This window comes from Ornithorhynchus anatinus, chromosome 17, assembly GCF_004115215.2.
Source record: "Ornithorhynchus anatinus isolate Pmale09 chromosome 17, mOrnAna1.pri.v4, whole genome shotgun sequence".
NCBI classification, from domain to species: Eukaryota; Metazoa; Chordata; class Mammalia; order Monotremata; family Ornithorhynchidae; genus Ornithorhynchus; species Ornithorhynchus anatinus.
In genome coordinates, this window is record NC_041744.1 from 17232015 (window position 1) to 17253922 (window position 21908).

At 65.7% G+C, this 21908-nt stretch overlaps 1 protein-coding gene across 1 annotated transcript in view; it reads right to left on the reverse strand.

Moving 5' to 3' along the window:
• TIAM1 (TIAM Rac1 associated GEF 1) overlaps positions 1-21908 on the reverse strand; it is a 53995-nt gene that overhangs the window by 14607 nt on the left and 17480 nt on the right. The window contains exons 3-15 of the mRNA XM_029082295.2: positions 20271-21211; positions 18409-18889; positions 16524-16696; positions 14840-15064; positions 14158-14343; positions 12751-12897; positions 12144-12218; positions 10581-10751; positions 9560-9664; positions 7649-7730; positions 7142-7228; positions 6372-6599; positions 3933-4045 (exon numbers count right to left, since the gene is read on the reverse strand). Of these exons, the coding sequence (XP_028938128.1) occupies positions 3933-4045; positions 6372-6599; positions 7142-7228; positions 7649-7730; positions 9560-9664; positions 10581-10751; positions 12144-12218; positions 12751-12897; positions 14158-14343; positions 14840-15064; positions 16524-16696; positions 18409-18889; positions 20271-21200 (3003 nt within the window). The 5' untranslated portion in view covers positions 21201-21211. The remainder of the gene's footprint in view (positions 1-3932; positions 4046-6371; positions 6600-7141; positions 7229-7648; positions 7731-9559; positions 9665-10580; positions 10752-12143; positions 12219-12750; positions 12898-14157; positions 14344-14839; positions 15065-16523; positions 16697-18408; positions 18890-20270; positions 21212-21908) is intronic.

Sequence of the window (21908 nt, forward strand, 5' to 3'; positions counted from 1 at the left end):
TCACGCCGCAGAGGAGGGGAGCCTATTCGTCCGGAGCCCGTGCGGACCCGCGGGAAGGACCCGGGGACCCCTAGGCCGGCCTCGTGGAGGGCGGGTCCCGACACCCGCTGACCCCGATCTCGGACCACCGGACCGGCCGGGCCGGGTCTGACAGGGCTCCTCCCTCCCCGGGAGGCTGCATCTTCCCAGGCCGGGCGGCCAGAGCCCCCACGCGTCACTCCGCCAGGCCGCATCCCACTCTGAGGGGAAAGGGCACGGGCTGGGGAGTCAGAGGTCATGGGTTCTAATCCCGGCTCCTCCACTTGTCAGTTGTGTAACTTTGGGTGAGTCATTTCACTTCTCTATGCTTCAGTTAGCTCATCTATAAAATGGGGATTAAGACTGTGAGCCCCACGCGGGACAACCTGATTACCTTGTATCCAACCCAGCGCTTAGAACAGTGCTTGGCACAGAGTAAGTGCTTAAAAAATATCATCATCATCATCCCCGGCGCCCAACGCAAACGGGAGTCAGGGTCAGGGCGCACCGCCGGTGCAGTGGCCGGTTGGTTCTTGGGCTCGTCTTCTCACTCTCTAGGGAGAGAATGCCCCCAGCCCCCAGCCCCCAGCCCCTCCATTCTGCTCCTCATCAAACCCCCCAACGCCTTCTCCACATCCCCACACATCTCCGCCCCGCACACACGCCGAGACCGAGACCGGTGGGAGGGGGACGCAGGATTTGGGGGGAAGGGAAAGGATCCGGGAGGGACTAGGGGAGGGGGGGCGACAGGCCGCGGGACACGAACCGACACGAACTCAAATCCGCCAGACAATCACTCTCCCAAGCCCCTCGAAGCCCTACTGAAGGCGCACCTCCTCCAAGAGGCCTTCCCAGACTAAGCCCCCCTTTCCCTCAGCTCCCACTCCCTTCCGCGTCGTCCCGACTCACTCCCCTTGCTCTTCCCCCTTCTCCCCGCCCCAAGGCACTTAGGTGTATATCGATAATTCTATTTATTGATATTGATAACTGTTCACTTCTATCGATGTTCGTCTCCCCGCGCTGGACTGTGAGCCTGTTGTGGACAGGGACTGTCTCTCTCTCTTGCTGTATCGTACTTTCCAAGTGCTTAGTACAGTGCTGTGCACACAGAGTAAGCGCTCAGTAAATACAAATGAATGAATGAACTGCCCCCTGCCGCCCCCATCCCCTTCCCCCCCCTCTCGGCGCTCTGCGAGGGGGCGCGGGGAGATGCAGAGAAGCAGCGTGGCTTAGTGGGAAGAGCACGGGCTTGGGAGTCAGGGGACGTGGGTTCTAATCCTGGCTGTGCCACTTGTCTGCTGTGTGACCTTGGGCAAGCCACTCAATTCTCTGGGCCTCAGTTACCTCATCTGTAAAATGAAGGTTAAGACTGCGAGCCCCATGTAGGACAACCCGATTACCTTGTATCTACCTCAGCGCTTGGAACAGTGCTTGGAACATAGTAAGCACCTAACAGATACCGTCTTTATTATTATTCTTATTCATTCTGTCAATCGTATTTATTGAGCGCTTACTGTGTGCAGAGCACTGGTCTAAACGCTTGGGAGAGGACAGTGGAACAATAGAACAAGACACATTCCCTGCCCGCAACGAGCCTTACAGTCTAGAGGGAGAGACTGACGTATATATACATAAATAAATTACAGATATGGACATAAGTGCTGGGGGTTGAGGGCAGGGCGGGGGAGGGTGAATCCGCTTAGCTGGGGCCGGCCAGGGTTTTAAACAGGCTGCGATTCGATTTCAATTCAATCGTATTTATTGAGCGCTTACTGCGTGCAGAGCACCGTACTAAGCATTTGGGAAAGTACAATACGCCAATACCCACCAAGCAGCTGCTGGACTCGGACCCCAAAATGCCCACTCACAAACACGCACGCATCCTCACCTCTCTCATGCGTGCACGCACAGACCAGTGGACACACGCTTACACACAGGCGTACCCACGACCACCCAGTCGCAGTCACACTTGCGCACACATTGACACAACTCACGTGTGCATCCACAGAATTCCACTGTGGCATTGTCTGTGGCTCATAAACAGACACACTGTCTCACACCCGGAGATACATTCTCACATCCTCTCACACACGGACACACCTACCCACACATACATCCTCTCACCCACAGACACCTTCTCACCCGGGGAGATGCATTCACACATCCCGTCACACACGGACACGCCTTCACACGAACACATTTTCTCACAGATTCACACACAGAAACCCTCCCCACCCCCCCACCACCTCGGACAGACCCCAACTCCCCCCACACTCAAATCCCTCCGCAAAAACCCAGCTCTTCCAACAAGCTTTTCCCAATTAGTTTTCCAGTATCCATCGATTTCTTCAAAAAACTTACCTACGCACCCCGCACTCAGATATAGTGTATACATATGCGTTCCAAGCGCTTAGCACGGTGCTCTGCACATAGTAAGCGCTCAATAAATACTACTGAATGAATTTATTTTGATGACTCTAGTTGTAAATACTTTTTATCTGCCTCTCCAATTACAGTGCAAGCTCTTAGGGGCAGGTAACATGCCCCTCTGGGGTTCTGTTCTTCCCAAGCACCTAGGACGCAAGTGGGCGCTCAATAAATATTACTACTGGGTCCCCTTCCCCTGGATCCCCCAGGCTCCCTCCCTTTTCTTATCCGGCGGGCCTCCTCCATCCCCATCCCCGCCCCGGCTTCCTTTCGACTCCCGTTTCTCATTTCAAAGAGGAGGCCGGAATCAAGCGGGGACTCCAGTGGGGCACTCCCTTTCCCGGGGCCCCTGGCCCGAGAGCTTCCTGTCCCCAGGGTTGTCTGCGAGTTGGGGCCCCGACTCCTGCCCCCGCCCCACTTCCTGCCCTTGCTTCTGCCGGTATGGACCCCTCCCCCACCGACTGGACAAGCCCTGAAAGAAAGGGCCTTTCTCTCCGAATCCATAACCGGGAAACGAGCAGAATGTTAAAAGGTAACCCGGTGTCTCCCTTTGGGCCAAAAGGGAATTCATTCATTCAGTCGTATGTATTTAATAATAATAATAACGTTGGTATTTGTTAAGCACTTACTATGTGCCGAGCACTGTTCTAAGCACTGGGGTAGACACGGGGGAATCAGGTTGTCCCACGTGGGGCTCACAGTCTTAATCCCCATTTTACAGATGAGGGAACTGAGGCACCGAGAAGTTAAGTGACTTGCCCAGAATCACACAGCTGACAAGTGGCCGAGCCGGGATTCGAACCCATGCCCTCTGACTCCAAAGCCCGGGCTCTTTCCACTGAGCCACGCTGCTTCTCTAGTGCTTCTTAGTGTTTACCGCGTGCACAGTACCGTACTGAGCGCTTGGAAGAGTACGGTAGAATGAAGGGAAGGATTCCCCGCCCAGAGAGAGCTTACGGTCTAGAGAACGCGGGCACAGAACCCGCTGTCTCCCTCTGAGCCAACAGGGAATGAAGGCACAGAACCCGATGTCTCCTTCTGGGCCAACAGGGAATGCGGGCACAGAGCCCGGTATCTCCTTCTGGGCCAACAGGGAATGAGGCCACAGAACCTGGCGACTCCCTCTGGTCCAACAGGGAACGTGGGCGCGGAAGTCGGCATGTCCACGTGGACCACTGGGGAACGTGGGCACAGGACACGGCCCCTTCCCCTGCGGGCACTGAGGAACGCGGGTCCGCTGTCACGGGGCGGGAGGAGAGAGAGAGAGAGAAGGGGGACTCTCTATCGCCTCGGGGTCCCCGAGATGCTCTACGAGGAGGAGAATCCGGGGGAGCGTGACGGGGCCCCGGTGTTCCACGACTGAAGGGCCTCAACCCCCTCAACGCGATCGCGACCGGACGGGGACGGAGGGAAGAGGACGGGGCCGGTCCGAGCCGGGGCCCCGGGGGGGGGGTCCGGCTGGGAAAGGTGAAAATGGAAAGTCTCACCTTGCCTGCTGGGTCAGCCTCTCCGCCAGACCCGGCGGCGTCGGGGGTGTCGGGACTGTGGTCGCCCGGTGTCTCCGAGCCGCCGCCACCCTGCTCGCAGCACAGGCCGGGGTCTGAGGGAGGAGAAAGCCGCTGAAGCCGCAGGCAGCGGGGTGCGGGGACAAGGCCTGACGTGGAGGGGATGGGGGGGCGAGGGGGTGAGAGGTTCTGGAAGAGCCCCGCATTGCGGGGACCTGGTCCGCCCACCACGGAGGGGATGGGGAACCAGGGAGAGAGAAGGTTCTGGAAGAGCCCCGCGTCGTGAGGACACAGTCCGCTGCAGAGGTGGGGACGAGGGGGAGGGAAGGAGCGGAAGAGCCCCGCTTTGCAGGATCACGGTCTGACACGGAGGGGAAGGGGGGATGAGGAGGGCAGAAGCTTCTGGAAGAAACCCGCTTGGAGGGAACGTGGCCCACCTCGGAGGCAAGGGGGGACGAGGGGGACGGAAGGTTCCGAGGGAAATCCGTGTGGCAGGGACACGGCCCACCGCGGAGGGAAGGACGAGGGGGGACAGAAGGTTTTGGAAGAGCCCCAGGTCGCGGGGAAACGGCGGAGGGGGGAGAAAGGGTCCCGGGCATGTTGCAGGGACACGGTGCCGCAGGACTGGAGGAGGGGAGGGAGGTTCCAAGAGCCCGGGATGCCCAACCTTTTTTTTGTTTTTAATGGTATTTGCTAAGCGCTTACTATGTGCCAGGTACTATAATTAGCACCGGGGTAGATACAAGCTAATCAATTTGGGCACGGCCCATGACCCACAGGGGAGTCACACTCTTAATCCCCCTTTTACAGAGGAGGGAACTGAGGTCCAGAGAAGCGAAGTGATTTACCCGAGGTCACCCAGCAGACCTGTGGCGGGGCTGGGATTAGAACCCAAGTCCTTTGACTCCCAGGCCCGTGCTCTTTCCACTGGAAAGGGTCCCGAGAGAACTGGCGGGGGTGGGGGGCAGGGCTGGGATGATGGTGGGGATGGTGTCTGAGGGTCCGGGGAGAACCGGGGGTGGGGGGGGTCCAAACCCAAGCTACTATTCCGGATCGCAATAGGTGTCGCCACTGGTTCAGCCGGGCCAATCTGGGCTCGCGAGAGGCGCGACAACCCGAGACTCAGGAGGATGGGCCTCCGCGGATCAGAGACTCAATAGACAGGCAACGGGGCTTAGTGGAAAGAGCCCGGGTCTGGGAGTCAGAGGACGGGGGTTCCAATCCCGGCTCTGCCACTTATCAGCCGTGTGACTTCCGGCAAGGCGCTTCTCTGTGCCTCAGTTCCCTCGTCCGTAAAATGGGGATGAAGGCTGTGACTCCCACATGGGACAAGCTGATGACCTTGTCTCCGCCCCAGTGCTTAGAACGGTGCTTGGCACATAGTAAGCGCTTAACAAAAACCGGCATCGTTATTATTATCAGCCCCAACAAAGCAGCAGCCTGGCCCGGTGGATAGAGCAGGGGCCCGGGAACCGGAGGACCTGGGTTCTAATCCCGGCTCCACCACGTGTCCGCTGCGTGACTTCGGGCAAGTCACTTAATTTCTCTGTGCCTCGGTAACCCCATCCGTGAAACGGGGATTGCGACCGTGAGCCCCGAGTGGGACACGGACCGAGCCCGACCCGATGGGCTCGTACCCGGCACGTAGTAAGCTCTTGACGGACTCCTTAAAAAACCAAAGAAAACAAACAAAAATGAAAACAGAAGGCCGGAACAGGGCCCGTGGGGCAGTCCCTCTTTGTCACCCGTCGCCGACTTCGTCAGACCCGCCGGGGGCGCGGACCCCGCCGCGGGGACGTCTCCGAACGAGCCAACGGGAGCGGCTTGGCCCAGCACGCCATCCCGGACACGAGCCCAGAGGTCCCGGAAAAGCTCCGGAAAACGGCAGGCGCGCGGGTCCCCGGGTGGCCCCGACGGCTTCCTCTCCACGGCCCGTAGGAGCCGACGGACTGTAGACGTCACCGGCCGTCGCGGCAAGGGACCGACCACCGCTAGACGATGCGGGGGGGCGGCCCCGGGCTCCCGGTGGCCAGGGGTCACGTCTACTCTACTGTCCTCTCCGAGCGCTCGGGTCAGGGCTTGCGCACGGAGCACGCGGTCGACGGAAACCGGTCGTCACCCGGGCCACGACTGCGGGGCGGCCGTCCGCACCCCATCACCCTCTCCGGGGGGAGCGGGTGGGTGGGAGCCCCGGCGGGGGAGCCGATCTGCGCGGGGCGAAGGCACCATCTTGTGGCGGTCAAGAGGAGAACAGCCAGCGGAGGCTCACGGCTTCCTTGGACGGGGCGGCCGGTGGCCCAAGGGTCCGACCCTTGCCCGGTTTCTAAATCCCCCACCTCCCGCTCCCCATCGTCCCCGAGTCCCCCTCCGCCCCCCGCCCCGCGGGCCCGAACCACGGGAGGGGCCCGAGCGGGCCGGTACCTGGAGCGCCGCCGAGGAGGCCCCCGGGGGGGCTCTGGCCGCACTCCGCCGGGCCGTCCCCGCGGTGGGGCGGGGGGTCTCCCGGCCCCGGCCCGCCCCCGGGCCCCGGGCGGCCCCGCACCGTCAGGCTCAGCAGCGGCCGCGAGAGGAAGTCCTTGAGCAGCGGCGGGGTCAGCGTGGGGGCCGCTCGTCGGTTGACCTCCAGGATCTCGTCTCCGACCCGCACGCCTGCCGACCGACGAGGGGCAGGGCGGTGAGAGGCCGGCCTCCCCCGCTCCTCCTCCTCTTCTCCGCACCTTCCTCCCCGCTCCCCCAGGCCCCCCTTTAATCCCTCCTCGGCACCGCAGGCGGGCGACGGACGTCCGGTCGCCCCAGACCCGGCGCCACCTCCCCGGCTGCGGTCCGCCCCCGGGGGGGGCGGTGGACGGCGATCCTCTCTCCCCCGTCCCCGGAACCTTGCTTCCGGGAGCCGGCGCCGACCGGGGAGCCGGGGCCGCGGAGAGACGCCTCCGGGGTCGGGGGTTTGGAGCGAGATGCGGTCGGGGAGGGATCCGCCGGTGGCGGAGAGAAGACGGAGAGAGGTGGGGTAGTTCCGAAGGGAATGGGGGATGGCGAAGAAGAGGGGGATGGAGGAGAGGAGGGGAGGTCCCCGCTTCCACCGAAGACCCAGATGGGTCACAGAGCAGGCCCAGGAAATCCTCAGTCCCGCTCCGGCACACGTAGCGATTTCTTACCCCCTCCCAGGACCCCACCCCGTCCCCACAGTTGACCTTTGCCAGCGGCCAGGCCCGTGTCCCTCACGCCGGTCACGTAGAGCCGGCGGCTCCCGTCCTCCTCCATGGCGGCCAGCGAGAAGCCTGGGGTGGGACACGCGGGGGCAGAGGTCAGCGCCCCAGGGCTCACGCCAAGGGAAGACCTGACCTTGGATGGAACTGGCCCGGCCTGTCCCTCTGAGCCTAGCGAAGGGCACCTGGGGCAAAAAAAATCAGCACGATTCCTATTTCTCCCCAACCCCTTTCCCCAACCCAGCGTCAGTTGGCTCACTGGCCCTTGGACCCTCTCTTTGGCAGGGGTCGGACCGGCAGTGGGTGGGGTGGTCAGCGGGGGGCGGGCCCCGGGGGAGCGGTGGGGGCGGGGGACCGGGAGGAGGGTCAGTGGGGGCGGGGGAACCAGGCGATCAAGGGGGGGGACCAGGAGGCGTCGGAGACCAGGCTGTCAAGGGAAGGCCCCCCCCCGACCCACGGCCCGACGGGGGTCCGGCCCGGAAAACAAACTACCGTAATTATCGGCAGACGAATCCGACTTCTCGAGTTGGAGGCTCCGGGTGATCTTGGGACAGATCTCAATTTCCTTGAACAGCTGTGAAACCAAACAAAAACCTCGTCCGGACTGAGCTGGGAACCGCCGGTCCTCCAGCCCGGCACCATCTACCCGGTACAACTCCCATCGGGCCCGGCACCGGGCCCCGTCGCAGCCGGGGGAGGCGAGCGAATGCTTCGTCCGGACCCTTTGGACCGCTGACCTCGGCGTGGCGGTTCCTGGCAGGACCGGCCGGCACCGAGCCGGGAGCGTCTGACTTCTGGGAGCCGGCTTCCGGGACCGGCCGGCTTCCTTCGACAGCCGTCCGACGCGGACGCCTTGATGTGTCCCCCGAACCCCAAACACACACACACACACACACACACCTCCGGGCCAGTGAGTGACTGAGCGGCTCAGGACCGACGCCCAGGACCGACGGGCCACCCGGGATCGGGTGGACGGGGCCCGGGGATAGCCCTTCTGCCGGGGAGCTCCCTCTCTCCCCTCCTCAATCGACAGGAGGTTGCGGGGCAGGGGATGCCGAAAGCGACCCTCGAGGAACTCTGCAGACCAGGGGCGGTGACCCATTCCCCTCGGTCCACTCCGGCAACTCCAGCGAGGGTGGGCAGCATCGTGCAGTGATGGGGGAAACAGGAAGCGGGTCAGTGGACGTTGCCTCGGCTGGGCAACTCCCCTGGGGAACCAAGGTCTGGTCCGCAGTCCCGTGCTGGGCAGGGGAGGGGGGAGACCGGCAGGTCCAGAAGCCCACCACGTGGGCTCAGCCGGGGGCCGCTCACCCCTCAGGAAGCAGTGAGGCCTAGCGGACGGAGCCCGGCCCTGGGAGGCAGAGGACCCGGCTTCTAATCCCAGCTCCGCCACCTGTCTGCTGGGTCACCTTGGGTAAGTCACTTAACTTCTCCGTGCCACAGTTACCTCGAGTCCTATAAGGGACACGGGCCGTGCCCAACCTGCTTATCTTCTATCAGCCCCAGTGCTCAGTACAGCATCTGCACAGAGTAAGCGCCTAATAAATACCACAGAAAAACAGGGGGAGCCAGTGTGGCCGCCCTAGGTGGACGGGGACTCGGAGGCAAGGGGGGACGAGGGGATTATTTTGTACCTTACCCCGAGCACTTTAGTACAATGCCTGGCATATAGTAAACGCCTAACAGATACTTGAAAAAAACAGGGGGAACCAGGGTGGGCGTCCTACATGGACAGGGACCGTGTCTAAGCCAATTATTTTGTTTAGTACAGTGCCCGGCACGTAGTGAGCATTTAATAAGCATCATTAAAAAAAACCCGGAGGAACCAGTGTGGGCACCCACACGGCACGATCCGCTCTGGGCTCTCGAGGCCGGACCGGTCCAGCCTGCAGAGGGCTCGAGCCTTGTGGCTTCTTCTTTCCCTCCTCCCCTCCAGCTGCCGGTGGGCCGTTTGGACACGAGAGCCGGCGGGGAGGCCTACGGGGGGACAGAGCCGGGACTGGGCCTGGGTCACTTCACCTCTCTGTGCCTCAGTGGCGAGAACGAAACAGCTTTCTCTGCCGCTCAGTGAGGATGAGATCAGCGACACGAAAGCCAAGTCAAGGGTTTTGGTCTAAAGACTAAAGCCGGTTTCCGGATTCTCCGTGGACTTCAATTAGCCGCGTTCTCCAACTGGAAAACGCGTCGCGTGTCGACCGCTCGAATCCAAGGAAGTTCAAAGAGATCCCCGTGGTCAGGAGCGGGCTTGGTCCCCCAGGCCCGTCCACACTGGGCTCTCCGGAGGTCCGGTCTGCGCGCGGTCCCGCCGCCCCCCTTGTTCCGGGGCCCAGGATCCCCCAGGTGCCCCGAGCCCCCTGGGGCGGACCAGTGCGAGTCCCCAACGGCTCAGCCTCTGGGCCTCACCAGCTCGTAGACGTCCTCCTCCGGGTCGGGTACGTAGCGGTGTGGCTGGCCCTCGGTCAGGAACACGAGCTGCAGGTAGTGGGCCGACGGGTCCAGCTGGTGGGCCTGCAACGGCCACAGAGTCATCCTGAGGCGGCGGGGCGGGTGCGGGGGTGGGCACCGGGGCGGGATCGGTGCCCATCGCCTGCCTCGTCCAGCCTCTTGGCGCAGCTGTTTTGGGCAGCCCCCGTCAAAGCCGAGGGGAGGAGGAGTGCGGCAGGCATGGCGGGGGCACCGGCTCGGCACGGGCACCGCACCGGGTGCCGGGAGTCCCGTGTCACGGCAGCCCCGGTTCCGGACGCCGCCACGGCCAGCCGAGGGGATGGACTCGGGTCACGTGTCCGCGCGTGCACACGCGTGCACTCACACGCGAGCAGAAAAGGCTCTACCCCGGCCTAGACTGGAAGCTCCTCGAGGGTAGGGATTGCGGCTGACTCTGTTGTCCTCTCCCAAATGCTCAGTACGGTAGACTGTAAACTCCTTGAGGGCAGCAATCGTATTTACTGACTCCGTTGTCCTCTCCCAAGCACTCGGTACAATTATTAATTGCGGCATTCGTTAAGCACTTACTATGTGCCGGGCACCGTTCTGAGCACGGGGTAGAGGGCTCGCCTTTAGACCCTGAGCCCCATGGGAGACGGGGACCGGGTCCAACCTGATTAACTCGCATCTACCCCAGCGCTTAGAACGGCGCTTAATAGATACGCCATTAAAAAAAGGAGACTGTACGCACCTTAAGGGCAAGAACTGTGTCTACAGACTGCTGTACTCCGCACAGAACGGCCTGCAAACGCCTGGAGGGCAGGGGTCGAGTCGACCGACTCGTGTCTTCCAAGCGTCCGGTACAGTGTTCGGCCCCCAAAAGGCACTCAACGAATGGGACGGATCGATCCGACGATCGACTGACAGTGCCCAAGGGACGACGGATAACCCCCCCCCCCCCGAGTTCCACCCTGCTGCCCCCGGGGCACGGGACCCGTACCTTGCAGATCAAGTCCAGCGTGTCCAGGGCGGTGTCTCCGGGCCGGACGACGGTCAGGGCCACCTGGTCGCTGGGCAGGCAATACCAGGAGGGGCTGAAATACTCATGGACCCAAATATCGCAGTCCGGATTGTGCGGGGGAACGCTCTCGAGCTCGGCCTCGGGCTCCCGCTGCAAGGAAACAGCGTTGCCCAGGACCGGATAACGGGTAACAGGTCTCCCCCCGGCGGGGGCGGGGAAAGCGAGGGGCGCAGGAACCCGTCCCCACTGGGAGTCGTGCGGCCGGTAAAACCGGCGGGACCGGAGGGGTTTGGACAGATCTGGGGATCGGCGTCTGTCCTGAGTCACTGAAGGGAGGGGAGAGTCACAGGTATTAGACGGTCTGTACCGGGTCACCGGGGAGAGTCAGAGATGGAGGGGGAGGGGAGAGTCGGGGTGTCGGATGGTTTGGGTTGGGTCACTGGTGGAGAGTCAGGGAGGGTGGCAGAGGCGAGAGCGTTGGGTGTCGGATGGTCCTCGCTGGGTAACAATAATGACAATCGTAATACGCGTTGAGCACGTGCATATGGCAGGCCCTGTTCTAAGAGCTGGGGTAGATACAAGAAAATCGGGTCGGACACAGACCCAGTCCCACAAAGCCCCCAAATCCCCACTTTACAGATGAGAAAACGGAGGCAGAGAGAAGTTAAGTGACTCAAGCAAAGCATCGTAGAAGACAGGTAGCACGGCCAGAATTAGAATTCAGATCTTTCTATCGGGTCCCTGCTCTATCCGCTAATCCACGCTGCTTCTGGGTCACCGGGGGAGAGTCGGGGGTGTTAGATGGGCCTTGCTGTGTCACCGGGGGAAAGACAGGGATGGAAAGGGGAGAGTCGGTGGTGTTGGATGGTCTGTGCCGGGTCAGTGGGAGAGTCAGGGTGGGAGAGGGTAAGAGTCAGGGCCGGTGGGGAGTTCGCCCCGAGCCACCGGGAGAGAGTCAAGAGCGTACAGCGGAGAGTCGGGGATGTTGGAGGGTCCGTGCTGGGTCAGCAGGGGAGACCCGGGGGTGGAGAAGAGAGAGTCGGGGGTGTCGGATGGCCGGTCCCTAATTACGAGGGTGGGAGGCCGGGACGCGGTTCCTCCCAGCGGGCCGAATGGGTCCGACCCGATTTTCTTGTACCTAACCCAGCTCTGAGAACGGCGCCCGGCATATATCACGCGCTTAACACATAGCACGGCTATCATTACTATTATTATTATTATCCAGCGCGGACCATCCAACCCCCAACGTTCTCCCCTCTCCATCCCTCACTGACTCTCCATCAGTGACCCAACCCAAACCATCCAAAACCCCCAACTCTCCCCGCGGGGGGCCGGCGTGGGAGCCGGATGGTGATCCGAATGGGCCGCGGGGCGGGGCCTCTCATTAGGTCTGTGGGGACGTTCCCAGGCCGAGCGTGGAAAATCAGTCGCGTCTGGGGCCCAGGCCAGGAGGCGTGAGGGGACGGGACAAATCTGACACAGTGAGGTCCCTCAGCGGCCGCCGGCTCTCACGCCACAGGCCCCGGACGGGGCCAGATTTACCTGGCCCTCCGGGGCGTCGTCGACGAACAGTCCTTCCAGAGACCTCCCCGTGGGGTCCATGCCCTCGCCGAACACCTGCACACAGAAGACACCGTTGAGTACTGGGCGACGGGCAAGACTGGGTGGCTCGAGGCCCCTCCGCCCCACCCTCATCGTGACGCCGGGACTTGCCCTCCACCACGCCGTGACCCCGGGGCTCTCTGTCCCCCGGGACCATGGCCCTCTCTCCGTCTCTAGTACTGTCACCTCAGCACGCTCCTCCTCTGAAACCGTGAGCTCGGGACTCCTCCTCCCCCATGCCACCGGCCCCGGGGCTCTCCCTCCCCCACCCTGTGACCTCGGGGCTCCCCCCTCCGACCTCTACCCCTCCACCACCGCGGCACCAGGACTCTCCCCCTCTGGAACTGTGACCTCAAGACTTTCTTACTCCAACGTCGTGACCCCGGGACTCTCCCCTACTCTACGACACCCCGACCCTCTCCCCCACCTCACCACATCATGATCCCCCTCCAAGCCGTGACCTTGGACCCTCCTCCTCCGACGCCGTGACCCCCTGATTCCGCCTCCGCGGCGCTGCGATGCGGAGGTGCCCGGCGGCGGCTCTCACCTCGTTGATGCTCGGCCGGGGCTGCTTCTTCTTGGAGGTGGTGTCCAGACCCCACAGGGAAGAAAACCTGCTCCGTCGCTTGCTCGCCGACCTGGACATGGCCTGAGTGCGACGCCGGACGCCGGCCTCGCCCGTCCGTGCCGCCACCTGAGAGAGCGGCAGAGGGGAGGGCTGTGGGGCCGGGCCGGGCCGGGGCCGGGCTGGGGATAGGGAAACCAGCTCCCTCCGCTCCGTGCTCAGAGCAGATTTGTTGCTTTGTTTTATGGTATCTGTTAATCGTTTACTACATGTCAAGCACTACTCTAAGCACTGGGGTGCACATAAGTTTATCAGGTTGAATAGAGTGCCCGTCTCTCTTGGGAAGGAAGGACAGAAGACGGAGGAGGAGCACGGACCCAGTGGGTCAGTAACTGGGCAGGCCCCGGCTTCCGACGAGGTGTCGGGGTTCAACTTGGGGCCTCCTGTCCCTTTATCCCCCTCCAGAGCCAGCAGTGCTGGAGCTTTTCACACTCAATTTTTGTTTCTCATGGAATCGTTCGAGTGCTTACTATGTGCCAGGCACTGTTCTGAGCGCTGGGGAAGATACGAGGTGCTCCTGGGGTGCAGGGGGCTGGCGGTTGCCAAGGAGGTGTTCAACTCCCTCACCGGAGACTCCCCCAGACCCAGTCGCCTCTTACTTATCCGCCAACACAAATCGGGGAGGGTGGCCCGCCCCGCCCCCCCGGGCCAGGGGCGGGCGACCCGGGGTCGGACGGGTCAGCAGCGGGTCACCGCTGAGGGATCGGGGAGCCCGGAGTGATCGTGGAGAATCCACGGGGCAGATCATCTAGGCACAGATGATGGAAACTTAAAAATAACAATAACAGTATTTGATAAGCGCTTACTGAGTGCCAGGCACCGAACTAAGCAGTGGGATAGATAATAATAATAATTATGGTATTTGTTAAGGGCTTATTACATGCCAGGCACTGTACTAAGCGCTGAGGTAGACACGAGCAAACTGGATCACAAAGGTAACAGGTAAAGACACAAGGTTCTTAGGTGGGACACGGCTCCCGTCCCACGCTGGGCTCGCACTCTTCATCCCCATTTTACGGATGAGGTACCTGAGGCACAGAGAAATTAAGTCACTTGCCCAGGGTCACCCAGCAGACAAGTGGCAGAGCTGGGATTAGAACACAGATCCTTTGGACTCCCGGGCCCGTGCTATATCCACTCGTCCGAGCTTCCGCGGGAGAGCATTCCGAGGCTTCAAAAGACGGAGGGGACTGTGGGGACGGAGAGGAGGGGCCCACCCGACCCGGGCCCACTACGCCAGGGAGGAGGGAGAGAGTCGTTCCGTGGCAGGGTCACGCCGGCAGGCACCAGGCCCCACCAAGACCCCACGGGCCGGCCGTCCCGACTCACCAGGGCGTGGAAGGACGAGACAGAGAAGATCCCCAGCCGCCCCATCGCGACCTTGGTGGTCCGACCGGCGAAGGCCAGAAGTCTCTTGGGGTTGGGCAGCTCCCCGCCCTGCAGGCTGGCCAGGTAGCAGCGGAAACGGAAGAGGTCCATCTGGAACTGCTCGAGGTTCTGCTCCCACACCAGAATCTGCGGCGCCGAGAGGGACGGCCAGGGCGGTGGAGGTGGGGGGGGGACGGGGGACGGACGTCGGCTCTAGCCTTGGACGGCCCCCCCCCCGAACCCCGCGGTCTGCCAGGCCGGCTCTGGCACCCCCGGGGGACCCCTCACCCGGCCCACGGCAGCTCACCCATCCTCCCGGGCCGCAAAGGGGAGCGGAGAGGCTCCGGCCGAGCCCGCGGCCGGACGGAGGAGGGAAGGCCACGGCCCAACGCGGAAGAGGAAGTCGGGTCGCCGGCCTCGGGGACCCTGGGGGCGGGGGGTCCGGGATTGGCCATGAGAGACCGGGGCCGTCCACCCCATCACCACCCAAAGCGGGAATCACCCAACGACAGAGGGACGGGGAGGGCTGTCGAGGCCCGGAAGCGGGAGGCCCGGAGGCCGCCGGGACCGGAGGGGCTGAGATGGGGGCACGGGGTCGGGAGAGAAGGCCGGAGGTCGGGGCTGCCGGGCCCCGACCGGTCACCTGATCCAGGATGGTTTTCTTCTTCTTGGAGTCGGTCACGGAGGAGACCTGCATCTCCCCCATTTTCTTCATCTTCTCGTCCATGTCGATCTTCTGCTCCAGCTTCTTGATCTCGGACCTGAGGAGCCGCAGGGTGTCCTCCTTGTGGTGCTGCCGGGCCACGGCGGCCGCGCAGGCCGAGTGGATCGCCGTGACCCAGTTCTCCAGCTCCGTCTGGCTCGACGTCTGCGGGACACAGCAGGCCGCCTGAGCCCGGGCAGGGTGAGCGGGCGAGGTGCCGGCGGGTACGGCGAGGGGCTGGCGGGAGGGGTGGCAGGGGCCCGGGGGAGGGGGTCCAGGGAGGAACTAGGGAGGTGGGGAGCTTGCCGTTCTCCCCTTCGCGTTAGACCCTCGGTCGGTCAGTCGGTCGATCACGTTTACCGAGCGCTTACTGTGCGCGGAGCGCCACAATAAGCACCCGGTACAGTCGGCAGTACGGTCGCCAGGACAGCGCTCGGTACGGTCGCCGGCTTGCCCGAGACGGCCCCCGACGCGACATCCTCGGCCTGGGGATGGCTGTCCCCCGGGGCCCGTGCTAGTCCCCAGAGTGTGCCGACTCCCATCCTGGTGCCCTCCGAGGGAGGGGATGGACCCAAACCCGGGACGGACCCGATCGCTGTTGTCCGAGCCAGGTAGGGCAGGAGGAAGCCCCGACCTGCGGCCGCAAGGGGCCGGATCTCCCGAAAACACCAACGCTATGTTGGGAATGGGGGGGGGGGGGGGGGGGGGGGGGGGGGGCGGAATGCCCCGGGACAGGTGTGGGACCATCGGGGTGATCGGATCCGGCCCGGCAGGGACAGGGAGGAGAGGCCGGAGCCCGAGGACCGGTCCCTAAGGCACCACGGGCACGGCTTCCCTCACTGTGGTTCCGGTTGAATCGTTGGCACGGCTGGGATTATCCGGTCCATCCACGGCCCGGGGCCGGGACCCCTCTCTGAGTCGGCACCCCGGTGCCTTCCCCAGGAAGAGACAGCGCCGACCAAATGCCAGAAATGAGGATGACGGCGCCGACGGGCGAGCTCCGGCAACACGGCAGGAGGGGGACTATGGCCAGTTCTCTCGGAGGGTCTCTCCCGAGAAACGTCATCGTGGCGGGGAGGGAGATGGCGGGGGGGGGGGCGGGGGGACGGACGCCAACAGGGGGAAGAGAGGGAAGGGGAGTGGCAGAGAAGGAAGCAGTCGGGGGGAGGGACGCAGCGGGGAGAGGAGCGGGGCCAGCGGGATTACTCTGAAGTCGGTCTGGTTCTCTCTCAGAAAGAAAAGTGCACCAAACCCAATCTTCCTTCCGTAGCCCGCCCCGTCCAGATGGTGGAGAGGTGAATCCCCCGGAGCCATCCCGCCCCTACCCACCCAAGTCCGCCCCGCCCCGCCGACCCCGCCTCTGCCCATCTCCCCATCTACGCTCCACCGCTCCCCACGCCCCAATGTGGCCTGCCCCACTGACCCCAATCCTACCCACCCACCCCGAGTCTGCCCCCCTTGACCGACCCCCACCCCTACACCCCCCGCCCCCCCCCCCACCTCCGGTCCACCCCGTCCCACTACCCCACCCCCCCCCCCCCCGAGCGGAGGAGAGAAGAACGCGGGCCGCGTCTAGAGAGAGCCGGGTCCCGGCGGGCGCGGCGGGGCGGGGGAGGTGACTCACCTGGAACAGGAAGGCGTCCCCCAGGGAGTTGCTGAGGCAGAAGACAAAGTCTTTCTTGGGGTGCTCGGGCACAGCCTGCACGATGCTGTCCTCCACCCAGACGGCGTGCTTGGGAGCGCTGGTGGAGTCGATCCCGGAGCGCCCGTCGCTCTCGTAGAAGAACAGGGTGCAGCCTGGAGAGGCGGAGGGAGCCGTCGGGGACGTGCCGGGGGCGGGATGGCCGGGGTGGGGGGGGGGGTGGACGTTGAGGGGAGATGGGGGCAGAAAGCGGCCGGGTCCAGCTCTCGGGCGGGGAGGGGCAGGAATCTCCGGGGACGGGCCACAGACAGGCGTGGGCCCGAGCCGCACGGGTATCTCCGTCTATCCAGCCCCTTCGGGTGCGTTCCCGGTCCCTCGGATGCGGACGTGGTCCGTACGGGTGCGGACACGGTCCGGACGGGTGTGTTCCTGGTCCGTGTGGGGGGTGGACGGGGTCCGTACGGGTGCGTTTCCGATCTACGCAGGGGTGTGGGTGGTCACACAGTAATAACGTCGGTATTTGTTAAGCGCTTACTATGTGCCGAGCACCGCTCTAAGCGCTGGGGTAGACACGAGGGAATCAGGTCGTCCCACGTGGGGCTCACAGTCTCAATCCTCATTTTACAGATGAGGGAACTGAGGCACCGAGAAGTTAAGCGACTCGCCCAAAGTCACACGGCTGACAAGTGGCCGGGCCGGGATTCGAACCCATGACCTCTGACTCCAAAGCCCGTGCTCTTTCCACTGAGCCACGCGTGTTCCCGGTCCACACAGGTGTCTCAGATCACACGGATCTGTCCCAGTCCGTACAGGGGTATCCTACTCCATCTAGGCGTGTCCTAGTCCATACGGGTACGCCTCTGGTCCACCCGGGCGTTTTCCTGGCTCCTACGGGGGTGTTCTCGGCTCCACCGCGACTCCGAGCGAGGAGCGTCTCGTGGACTCAAACCCGAGTCGAAAGGAAACGCAGGCCCGGGTCGCCCGCGACCCCCGAAGACGAGGCCGGCCTGGGGGAACGCCCACCTGAACGTCTCCCCCGAAGCTCGGGGACAGGACGGAGGGGCAGCGTGGCCAGGTGCCGGCACCGGGATGCCGGTGGAGGTTCCAAGTGGGACGAGGGGCTCCCCGAGGATTCCGGGGCCGCCGGCGGGGACCTGCCCGGGGATCCCCCGGGCCTCCCGGGTGCTCAGCTGGGGTGGCAAGCGGGCCCCCGGCACTCAGACGCCGGGCCCGTCTCGACCGCGACCGGCCCGCCGGTTCTCCGGGCATCCCGCCCGCGGCGCGGGCCGGGCCCCGGGCCCACAGCGCGTGGGCAGGGCGCGGCCGGGAATCGCCCCGGGCGGCGCTCCGGCGTCCCGCATCCGCCCCGCCCTTCCCCTTATCTCCTCCCCTTCACCCTCCTCGGCACCCTCGTTCTCACGGAGCGACAACACACGTATCGAAGGCTCTTTTGTCCGTGTGTGTCTTGGGAGGGCGCACGGGTACGTGTCGGGAGGGCAGAGCGTCCTCGCGCTACGTCTGCGTGACCGGGTACGACCGTTTACGTGTGTGTCTGACTGCGCGTGAGTATCCGGGCGAGTACGGGTCTGGGTGCATCTGCCTGGAGGTGACGGGGTATGCGCTGGCTGTCTAGGTGCGAGGGTGCAGACGTGCAAACCTAACCCGGAGGCAGGGGGCCGGATCCAACGGCTTCTCTGGGAATGGCGAGGGGCCCCTGCCGGGGATGGGCTGCCCAAAGCCTTTCTCCCTCCTCTTCCCCGTCCCCTCGCCCCCCCCCACCACCACCCAGCGCCCACTCCTCCGGGCGTCCTCCCCGCCTCGCCCTCCCGCCCCGGGCCGGAGGCGGGGGACGCGGCCCGGCCGCTACCTTTCAGGGACACCCAGTACTGCTTCCACTTCCTGCGGGTGGCCGACTCCACCTTCTTGCTCTTCTTGTGGACCAGGAAGTTCTTGACGGCGAGCGCGCCGGCCTTGCGCACGGTGCCCTGCCCCGCCGCGGCCCCGCCGCCGCCCGACAGGATGTCGGAGCGGGCCGGGGAGCTCAGCGTGTCGCTGCTCTGCTCGTCGCTGTGGGCCGAACCGGCCTCCTCCGGGCCCCCGCCGCCGCCGTCCCCGTCCGCGGCCACGCTCAGCTGCAGCTCCCGCCGGAAGTTCTCGTAGACGCCCTGGCGGGCGGCGTCCCCCGCGGAGCTGCTGCCGCTGTCGCTGCCGGCCAGGGCCCGGCCGGCCGGGGGAGAGTAGCCGGCGCGGGGGGCCGGGGACAGGCGGGCCGGGAGCTCCGAGTCGGTGGCCGTGGCCTCGATTCCGCTGTCCGTGGACGGCTCGCCGCCTTCGCCCGCGTTGACGTCCTGGGGGAGGGGGAGGGGGAGGGGTCAGGCCCCGCTCGACCTCGGGGCCGCGGAGGCCCGGGCCCGGGACCCCCCAGCGGCGCGCCGAAGGAGCCAACGTCTCGACCCCGCGCCGGAGGGACGGACGGCGGGGCGGAGGAGGTGGGGGAGATGGAGGGAGGGGGCCGAGGGGGGGAGGGGAGGCAGGAGGAGAGGGGCGGCTCGCCTGGGACCGGCACGCCTCTCCTCCGCCCAGTTCCCGTCGGACGGCCCCGCCCCGGCCAGCCCCCGGGTCCGAGACGCCCCCGCCCACCCCGGGCCCCGGCACGGCCCGTGCGCTGGCCACGGGGGAGGTCGTCCTGGGGGTCCGAAGTCATCCCCGGGGTCCCCCGGCACCGCCCCGGCCCGTTCCGTCCTGGGCTCCGGGGGGCCGCGGCACGGCGGGGCGCCGGCTGCCGGGGGCACCCCGAAGCGGCGCCGCAAGGGGGAGGGACCCCGGGAGCCGGCCGGCGGCGGCGGCGGACGAAGCGGGCCAAGGGCCAGCTGAGGGCTGGCAGTCACCCAGGCCGCACCGGCCTCCCCAGGGCGACGGGCACAGGTGTCGCCGGAGCACCCGGCGTTTCTCACGCCGGGGAAGCCTCACACGCCGGCACACACGCGGACGGACGGGTGCACACGCATGCACACGGCCTCCCTCCCCCTCACCCCCCCTTCAGCTCCCAGCCCCACATTGTGGTGAACCACAGGCGGGGCCCACGGAAGCCGTGGAGGGCCGTGGGAGGGATGAGGAGCTCTGTGGTCAGGAGTCCCCCGGAGGCGCCGGCCAGCGCCCGTTGGCTCCGATGCCCGGTGGACCCAGGGGTTCTGGTTCCCGTGGCCCCCGCTGGCGGCCGTTTGCCGACCCTCGGCCCCGACCGAGGCCGCCCCCCTCCGTCCCCGCCCACCCCGGTCCCGGTTCCGCAGTCCCCCAGGGCGGCCGCGCCGCGGGGGGACGGGATGGGCCGACGTCAGAGAGACCGGCGCGGGCTGGAGGGCGAGGTGGCTCGTCCCCCAGAAACACGGGACTGGGTCTGAGGGTCCGGACGCCGGGCCTCCCCGGGGCAGAACGGGGCCCAGAACGGGCCGTCCGGCCCCACGGATCCGGTCCCATCATCCTGAGCCCCCGGGTCCGCGAACAGGAAACGAGACAGAGAGACGGGGAGACGGAGAGAGTTTTCACCTCAGATCCAGAAACGTCCCTCTCCCTTCTCTTTCTCCTCTCTCTCTCCCTTTCCCTCTCCCTCCCGGCCTCCACCAGGCCAAACCCAACGGCCGGAAATTCTGTTGAGGCGCGACGCCCCCCCCCCGCCCCCGCCCCCGCCCCCGCCCGCCCCTCGGCCCCCCCAGGGCGCCCGGCCGTCACCTGTGCCGTCTTGGACCTGCGGCCCTGCATGGTCCAGCCGTGGCCGAAGGGGAGCCGGACCGTGCCCTCGGACAGGCAGTGGGACTTGCGGCAGGGCAGGGTGTTGGAGGCGCTGTACTGCGGGCAGTCCCCCGCGGCCAGCCCGCGGCCCGTGCGGTCCGGGGGGCGGCGGCGGCCCGGAGTCCGGAGGCCGGCGGGGGCGGCCCGGCCGGGGGCGCCGGGCGCGTACAGGTCGTCGAGGGAGCTGGCCCGCGGGCAGGAGCCGGGCGGGGGGGTCGGGGCCTCCGCCGCCGCCGGCCCCCTCGGCTCCCGGCCACCCGCCCCCCCGGCCTCCGGCGCCCTCCCCGCCGGTCCCGGGGGGCCCGGGATCTCCTCGTTGCTGGCGAAGTGCTCCTGGCTCAGGTCGGACAGCGAGAACTCCAAGCTGTCCTCCCGCCAGACGTCGGCCGACTTGGAGCGCTTCTTCTTGAAGCCGGCGGCGCCCCCGCGAGCCGCGAAGGGGCGCCGGGAGCCGGTCAGCCCGACCGGGAAGGCGGCCTCGTCGCCGGACAGCCGGCCCTCCTCGGAACCCGGCATGCTCTGCGTGGAGGCGGCCGTGAGCGCCGTGCTGCTGTCCACGCTGGGCGTGACGGAGGAGTCGGTGTGGTAGGAGACGGGCCTCAGGCCCATGTCCGCCCAGGCGGGGCCGTCCGGGGCGAAGGGCTGGAGGCCGTTCTCCGCCAGGGCCTGGGGGATGCTGGGGGTGCTGCTGCAGCGGGGGCCGCTGTCGGGGCCCCGGGCCGGCAGCTTGCCCGAGGAGGCGTGCCGGGAGCGCCGGACCTTGCCGGAGAGCCTCAGGGAGCGGGACGTGTGCTTCCGGCCCAGGCTGCCGCCCGACCCGTCGCCGACCGACCCCGCCGGCTCTAGGCTCTGGCTCTCCGCGTTGCCCATGGCTTCCCGGTCTGCAACGGGCAACGGAAAGAGGGTCAGAGGGCCTACGGGCGTGACCGTCGGACGCTCAGCCGGTCGATCCCGTCTGCCCAACGCTCACTGCGTGCAGAGCGCCGTACTGAGCGCTCGGGAGGGCTGCGATATAACGACGAACGGACCCCGTCCCCCGCCCACGACGAGCTCACGGTTTAGAGCCCGGGCCGTTGCGGGCGGGGAACGTGGCTACCGACCCTGCCGTACCGTCCTCTCCCAAGCGCTCGGTACAGCGCTCCGCACGCGGCAAGCGCTCAAAAAATACCACCCGTCGGTCGGCTGGGGACGGAGCGGGGGCCCGTCCCTTCCGGCCGTCTGGGCCGGAGCTCCCGGGGGCGGGGCGGCCTCCATCCCGGGTTAGGCCCGGTTGCTCTGACCTGCTCCCTTTATTCGCGCCCCCTCCCGGCCCCGAGGCACTTAGGTCCACGGCCGTCATCTATTTCTTTGCGTTGACGTCCGCTTCCCCATCTAGACGGTGAGCTCACTGTGGGCGGGGAAAGTGTCCGTCGTACCCCCCCTCCCCCCCCAAGTGCTCAGCACAGCGCTCCGCAGGCAGTCAGCGCTCGGTAAATACGGCCGACCGACCGACCACAGGGGGAGGTCCCCGAGGGTGGGACCTTGACTGGGCCATCTGGGACAGCGGGCTCCCGGAGGACGGGGCCGCCCGCGTCTCGT